Here is an 8,496-nt window from a genome sequence, read left to right on the forward strand (position 1 = left end):
ACAAGCTATCGCACCAGAAAAAATGAAAGAAAAGTCATAAAATAAAATGTAACATTGTTAAAACAGATTCTGAGATATAAGCTAGTTCTGGGACTGGAGCACAGCTAGCCGGTAACCGGAAGCCAGAAAAGTATCTTTTAAAATTTTTCATGAATCATTGCTTCAAATTTTCTTATTACTATAATGATCAATATTTTTGAATATTGGTTTGTATGGAAATTACAAAAATATCACAGCTAAATGAATCTTTGTGGTCACTTTGCAGCACAGCTTAAAGAAAGTCAGAAAAGTAGGAAATCAAACATTTCTCAACTAAAGTGGGATTATTTAGCTCTGACTTTCAGATTTTTGTGAAGTACCAATTTTGGCAAGACAAAATAAAATTAGCATAACATAATAAAAGTTAGCATTAGCATGGCAGCGCAGCCCACTGCTTAAGAAGTTAGAAAAGCAATAGAACTACTCTTCATGGTTTTAAAGGTTTATTATTTAGTGCCTCCTGGGACAGGATAAAGAGTTTTCATTAGTTTTCCTCCAGTTCCCATCTGTAAAGATTTTTTTCCAGCATCTTTGAATCTTTTAATGAGATTATGTAACAGAGGATGAGAACCGAATCCTGAATCTGAAATAGTTGGGATTCCCATTACAGAATAAATTACTGATTTTAATGTGTTTCTTTTGTCACCAAACATTGAAATTTCTCAATTCAACATCTATTCTTATAGATTTTACGTAAATAAGTACTTTGTAATTAATATTTGCTCATTGAAATTTTTGTTAATTGATCAGAATGTAAATATTTAATAAATTGCCTCTATGTTAATTAAAATCAAGATGGAGGTGAGATTTTTAAAAAAAATATATAGTTGCAAAGAGTCATAATTGGTACAAATGCAACCAAAAATGCTGCATTTCTATCTTGTTTATACAGGTCAGACTCACTGATTCAGTTATTTCTGTTTACATCTCCCGCACAAATCATGCTAAATCTTCCTGTACTGTTTCGTAAGCACTAGTTGAACATTTATTTGATAAAAAAGGTACACTTTAGAGGTAGAAAATATATTATAATCCCAGCATCTCATCAGCTGTTGAGGGGAAATTAGATCACCATCCAAGCTGGCATGTCTGATAAGGGAGAGTAGACCTGTACCTCTTAAACACAACTTGTTTTGTTTTCTCCTGTAGGAAAACAAATTAAAGTGAAAGAGATTAAAGATGAACAAAACCTAAACACACTTTTACCAGGTCAGTGCCTCTGTATTGTTTTGTTACAAGCCGCAGCTTAAAGGCGGCTCAGCGGGCGCGATTTGTCCCCCCGCCTGCTATCATCAAATTAAATTTGCCCGTCATGATATATTTGGATTGCTCATTCTCACTCCAACACCCCACAACCCCCACAAATAATCCCCACACCAGATTGAGAACACCTTTAAGATACGATGTGATTATGATTAGGGATTAGGATCAAATTATAAGAGAGTGACAGATTAAACATAATATGTGTTTATGTGAGCAGAGCCGCACACACAAGTCAGAGCTCAAGTTTTCTGATCATTGCTAGCAAACCTCTTTAGCACAAAGCGACCTCAGTAAACTAGTTGCTTTTATGGCAGAAACATTAAATTATTTTTCTTTGACAATCAGAAACAAAATGCTGAATTCAGAATAACACATGAAAAAGTACAAGAAATGTCTTGAAATGTTGAATATTCAGGAATTTTAAGTCTTTTGTTCGGGAACTTGGATGTTTCATTTTTACAGCATTCCCCCCCTTTCTTTGTTTTTTTTGTTTTTACCCGAATCCTGAACATTGCTTCAGCTTTCAGCTCTTTTTGTTTTATAACATTTAAACAGACACAGCAGCTTTAAAAATGACACCTGCAGTTCATAAAAACGAATTACAGATCGCATTTTGTTCTGTTTTTGCCTCTCTGTCGTGCTTCAGATCGTTAAACAACTTTTGTCATAACTGGCAATGAATCATTACGTTTTATTTTCTAATTAATCTGCATCTTAATCAGTTTTCCAAAATGAGCAGCCTGTGTAAGGTCATGCCACAAGTTGGGGCTGCTTTTTTCACACGTTGTCCTTTTAACAAGTTTTCCAAGTTTGACAAACATTTGGTTAGTCTTCCACATGAAGCGCAGGTCAAAATGTTGCTGTATTATTTTAACTTGTAACTTTTATTAAAATATGTGTTTTTATATATTCATTAAAACTGTTACCAAGCAGTGACAGAATATTATGAGACAGATAAACTCTGAAAAGATTGATCTCCTCCACCGCCTCCCTGAGCTAATACTGCAGTTTGAAGAAATGTCGCTCCAGATCAAAATCAACCAATCAGAGCGAGGAGGAGGGTCTTAGCGCTGTCAATCATACTCGTTTACTGGAGAGACAGCCTGTCATGAATCAGCGCCTCTGATTGGTTGTTTCTAGTTAGAACTAGGAGCACTGGAAGAAGGTGTCCTTTTTTTTCTCACAGATTTTGTTCCATATACTGACAGGGCATATAGTGATAGTTTCAACAAATATGGAAAAAATATTTTTTTTCATAAACGTTACATAACTTTAAATTGCTGCTACATCATTTTTAAATTCTTTTGAGAAACTGAACTTTGGGTTTTCATTAGCTGTAGCAAACAAAAACAAAGTCTTGATATGAATCACTGTGTGAAATGAAGTTAAAACTTTAAATTTGATTTACTGATGCAACTTTTCTATAATTTTCGAACTGATTGAGCTTCCCAAAGGAAATGTTCCTTCTTGTATTCAAATACACAACCACCGCCGCTGTGTCCTTGGCAGGTATTTTATTTCATATATAGACGCTTTTCTGTAATCAAATGTGAGTGCAATCAAACAACAGCAATACAAATATTACCAATGCAGTCTGAGAACCAGGAACAGGGTTAAAACTGGGAGTTCACTCACTCTACACAGCGAGCAACTAGTAACCTCATGGGCAACATTTAAAAAAAAAGAAAAGAAAGAAAGCCTTTTCCTCCTCCGTCAGGATAGTCTGCTGCGTCTCAGACGATGTCGAGGAAGTCCAACCAGTGTTACAACAACCGCTCTTTCACTCCCCGCTCCTTCCCCACCATGATTATCGTCATCTTGTCCTAATTCGATCAGCAAAAATAAAATCCAAATAAATTCTCACACAGCCAATCAGAGTCCAGAGAGCTTCCAGGTTCAGTCAGCCTCGACCAATGGCTGTCCGCTGAGGATGATGATTAGAAAACCGCGTAGCCGTACACGTACAACCAAAGTCCTCATGCAGTGCCCTGCGCCTGTGGCACGTCATTTATACCTGCACAGGTGGAAGTGATGCGGGCGAAGGGAGTGTGTGTGTGTGTGTGTGTGTGTGAGAAAGAGAGAGAGAGTGTGTTTATTTTAATAGAGGGAAGAAGCAAAAGGGTGTTAGAGCACAAAAAATGTGAAGAATTACATAATGTCTTTATCTGTCATGTGTGTCCTCTTGGCCCTCTCAGTTAAACACTCCCACATGCACACACACAGACATACACACACACACCCTCTCTCCGTCAAACACACGCTCACAGAAAAAAAAAAATAAATCATGCGCACGATAGGTCCTCATATCATTGTGACGTCAGGTGTTCAACATTCAAGAAAACAAAACAAAAAAATTCCAACGGTAAAAATCAGTTTCTACCGTCAAAACGCTTCAGTTCGTAAAATCTATACAATTTTTTTTCTTTTTTTTTTTTGTTGAAGATTGATTCGGTTTTTCCTCCAAGGGGGGTTTCAAGCAGTTATGCGTGTGTTCAATTGTAGTTTTTTTTTTTTTTTTGTCCCGCTTCTGCGAAAAACACACACGCACACCCACACACACAAATGCACGACCAATACATACACACGCATTCCAGCACACACTGTATGTCGTCTTTTTAGTGGAGAAAGACACGGCGCAATGGAGAGACGAGCCTCCTCCTGGTGGATGCTCGGATCTCTGGGAGGAGACGGGAAAGGTGCTGACGCGGCTAATACGGGTCGTCCAGGTCGACGGCACTCTGGGTTCGGACCAAAAACAGAAAAGACAGGAAGAAAGACAAATGTTAGGTTTGTTACTGCAGCTAGGACTCATTCTACTAAACTCAACAACCTATTGTTTATTTTTTCTACTTCACATTTGGAGATGATCCCCAACACATCCAGTACCTCAGTTGACTCACCTTACGGAGAATCAGAACTGTCAGACTGGGGAAAGAAACGGGGCGGGACTGGGGGAAACTGGAGAGAGTTTTACGATCTAGATGCTAGGAATGGAGAGCAAGCTACCATTAAGTTTAAAGTATTTTTTAATGACATACCAGGGAAAACTATGGCGACGTTTTAGGGTCATTGTAGATAGAAGAGAAAAAAAAAAAGTGTACATTTCCGCCAAAATTAAAAAATACACACAAAAAAAAAACTACAATTTTTTTTTTTTATTTCTTGAATTTTTTAAAGGAAATTTCTGTTTGAGAAGTCAAAAATTAGCAACAAAAAAGTCAGCAAATGTCTAGAAAAGAACGTGAAAATTTCTGAGTTTGAAGTCGAAAATTTGCTAGAAAAAGAACAACTCAGAAAATGTGATATTTTTCTAGTATTTTTTGAAAGATTTTTTATGTGTGGAAACTTCTAAGTTTAAAAAGTCAAATTTGCTGCAATGTCAAAAGTCAAGAATTTTCGAGAAAAAACTTGATTTGAGAAATTCCAAACAAAATTTTGGAATTTGTGAGTTCCAAAAATTTCCATTTTTTTTAATGCACAGAATCCACAAATCTCGGTTATGCAAGTAAAAAAAAAAAAAGGGGTATATTGATACCTCACTTATTCGACTTTTTTTTTTTTTCCGGCAAATCGCTACAACTGAACTTAAGTATGTCCTTATTTTATTCATATTAGTTTTTGGTATTTTCTGCCAATTTTACAATTGTCTTAATATTTTTCTACCAAACTTAATCTTATTTTTTGTTGCATCATTTATCAGCCTGTGACGTTGTGAAGCACTTTGGTCAGCTAAGGTTGTTTTGAATGTGCTATGTAAATAAAATTTTGACTCGACTTCATCAGCATCAATCTAATAGTAACGATATTTGATACCAAATATTGCTAACAATTTCCTAGCTTTTTGTTCTCGTCTTTTTGACAAGAACAAAAAAGCAGCTTTGGGAAAACAAACCAAATAAATCCATGTAGCCTTTTTATAAATCTGTTTTTTTGATCACGTTAATACTACCAGTTAGTATTTTTTCTATATTTTTGCTTAAAAACTCAGAACTCCCATCATTTTCTGTCTTTACATGCAACCCAACAGTGTGGGTTTTGAATTAAGAACTACAACCCCCCAATGCATCACACATTTGTGAACCTCGGAGAAAAAAAAAAAGCAAAAGTGAATCAAAATTGGTGAATCGGACCTAAAAAAAATAGCAGAAATTATCTCAATAGAGAACAATATAATAGTCTGAGAGTTTTTTTGAGTTTTGAAGCGTTAGGAATATTTTTTGCTCTTCCATTTTGAATAAAAGCAGCACTTTTAGCCCATATATACTAGATACGCACAGCCACACAAAATACGTATTTAAGTCACATTCAACTAGATAAAGAATCTGAAAAACACCAGTAAAAGAGTGAGGGAAAGGCCCTGCATCAAACCCTGAGTTATTTTCATCAAATTACTGAATTAGTCAAGATTCTGCACAAGATGCCTGATCTGTCACAGGACCACATATCTAACACACTGATACAAACAGCCTTTAAAATGTAAATAATCTAGAGCAGTGCATTTTGAATCTTTTTATTTGATAATTTTGTCATTCTTGCAGGACTCATTAGGTCCCACATACAAACAACTGATTCATAAACACATACAGACAGTTTTAGCATAAATCTTGCCTCAGCTTGCTAAGTGCTTTTGAGCGGATAATTGCAGTGCGAGCATTACAGGACAAACAATACTCCCCGACTAGCTGCATTTAAAGAAGAGTAAACATTTAAGTTGAAGCGTCCAGTGCTGAAGAGTTACAGAAGCGAAAGGCCTAGAGAGAAATATGCTCCATGTAAAGAGTTGGGAGTTACTGCATGCTTGTAATTATCTTGCACCGACCTAAAGCTATCTTCCACATGAATTTTATTTTTACATGTCAACATCAGCAGCGATTATATACATTTCCTGGCAAAGATTTGCACAACAGCATGTCTCATGTTAGCAGCCAGATTTATTAACCCGCCTTGGTAAAAATGTTTAAAAACCCTCAAGACTTCATCACAGCAGCTAAATCTCACACTGAGAAATCTCTATTCATGCTACTATTTTTTTTTATTAACACTCATTGGTAAAATTTCTAAAAATTGAAGCATTCTTCTATTTTATCCTTCTTTAAGTTGAACAGTTTCTAGGAACTTCCCAAAAGCTTTTTGTTGCACTAGGGAATAAATATGACGCGACACACTGTATTTTCTTTTAATTGCTGCCTGCAAGGCCACGTACCGAGGGATGGATGATAAGGGAAATTAAAATTTAAAACAGTATATAATCTCAAGAATGGCGTCTTGGAGTTGCCATGACAACCACCAAATGCTAACATCTCATGCTAACATGAGAGGTTTGCTAGTGGGATGAGAATTAACCTCAGGCCTTGAATTAGGATAAGTACAACCGAGCAGTAGAGTCATGCTAAGAAAATAAAAAAACATAATAAAATTATAAGAGTAAAGTGATATTATGAGAAAAAACTCATACGAGAATAAAGTTGTAGTATTAGAAGAATAAAGTTGTTATATGAAGAGAACTGTGACAGCAGTTGTAACACTGCTTATTCGCGTTGGACTATTGCGACTTCATTCCGGTAATAATAATACTTCATTCTTGTAATACTACAACTTTATTCTCATATTTTGACTTTACGAGAAGAAAATGCGATTTTCTTCTTGCAATCTTCTGTGAATATTTTCTTAATGTGGCTCTAAAACTCCATTGTAGAAAATTAACTCATGCTGATTGTTCAGTAAAGTGGGGAATCTGATACATGAAGGGCAGTGTGTCTTGAGGACCAGGGTTGGGAAACACTGATCTAATGAAATGTAGTAGAAAACTAAGGGCTTTATTAAAAACTTCCTTCTAAAAACTTTAAATCTTTTAAACACATCTTTACCAAGGGGTGCTAATAAATGTGGAAGGCATTATATGTGTTGTAACTTGCAAATAAATTGTTTTGTTCATTTTTTTTCTTCTAACCAGGTATCTGCATTCACCCCCCATGTAGTTTGGATTAAGAGAAGGTCAAAGGTTGATGAGGGCAGATAAGATCTACGAACAGATTAAACGCATCTGCAAACAAATTGGTTTTCAAGTTTTTCCACCTAAAGCTTTTGTTCGGACGCTCTGAGCTACATTTACTCCCTTATTCATATAATAGTTTCATTTTCTGCTGTGCAAAGAGACAAACTGTGTGTTCTGAGTGAATCATGGAGAGAGGGAAAGAGAAGGAGTGCAGAGGAAGAATGTAAGTCCAAAGTAAGCACTGGGAAGTTTCACTTTGATTTCTGCAATAACCAACATATGATGGTTGACTGGTTTCTACAAAAAAAGGAAATAGACTCTTCTTTAAACGGTGGAGAGTTGGAAACAGAATTTGAATACACAGAAAGGCTACTTTTATTTTAATATGATCATAAATTTTTTTTAATTAATGAGAAAATTAACAAAAATAATGTCCAATCTGCCTAGTCAAGGTCTGTGGCTGGGGAAAGAGGAGTGAGGTCATCCCTGGAGGAGGGTGGATGATTGGCTGCGCGCTCAGTCAGAGGAGATATCAGGCTTTGGGGCATCTTGGCCGGCCTCCGCCTCCACAGCATCGGGCGAGGGCGGGGGCGAGTGCGGGGAGTCGGTCTGCTCCTCTTCATCGCCGTCGTCAGCGGTCCTCCTGATCTCACCGGCTCCCTCGACAGTGCCCTCCCCTCGCAGATGGTAGGAGGCCAGAGACTCCTCCAGCACTGCGCGATACTGCCCCCGGTGGTGGAGACGGAACTGCCGCAGAGCCTCCATCAGATGAGCTGCTGTGCTGCCACCTCCCTCCTCACTCTCCTCCTCATCCTCCTCCTCCTCTCCTCCCCCCTGAGGTGACACGCCAGCGTCAGACACTGCAGACAGCCTCCATGTTCAAACACATAAGAGCATTCATTTCATCCAACAAGCAGGCACACAACAGCTGACTTTGTTCGAACCCGGTGTCGTGCTTTAGCTGGGAGAGGGGGCAGCCCACAGGAAAAAAAAAGATTTTTTTCCACACACACTTTTCATCAAAATGATGTAATGATTGTACATGTGCATCTAAATATCAAAAATTCATTTGGTTAACTAATTCAATTCAAAAACTGAAAATAAATTTCTTCTACTTTTCGTGCTAAAGTCATTGTTTTTTATGTTTAATTATATGTAACATGAACTGGATGACTCAGAAAATTTATTGGAAATATTTG

General features: G+C 37.1%; 1 protein-coding gene across 3 annotated transcripts in view; it reads right to left on the reverse strand.

Moving 5' to 3' along the window:
• Positions 1-2,799: 2,799 nt before the first annotated feature.
• ppm1bb (protein phosphatase, Mg2+/Mn2+ dependent, 1Bb) overlaps positions 2,800-8,496 on the reverse strand; it is a 28,420-nt gene continuing 22,723 nt past the window's right edge. For 2 of the 3 annotated variants that reach the window (XM_032574030.1, XM_032574031.1), the window contains exon 6: positions 4,934-8,131. In XM_032574030.1, the coding sequence (XP_032429921.1) occupies positions 7,814-8,131 (318 nt within the window). In that variant the 3' untranslated portion in view covers positions 4,934-7,813. Of the gene's footprint in view, positions 4,041-4,933; positions 8,132-8,496 lie in introns of those variants that run through there. The other variant, XM_032574032.1, reaches the window with a different exon arrangement.

Source organism: Xiphophorus hellerii, chromosome 10 (assembly GCF_003331165.1).
Source record: "Xiphophorus hellerii strain 12219 chromosome 10, Xiphophorus_hellerii-4.1, whole genome shotgun sequence".
NCBI lineage: Eukaryota > Metazoa > Chordata > Actinopteri > Cyprinodontiformes > Poeciliidae > Xiphophorus > Xiphophorus hellerii.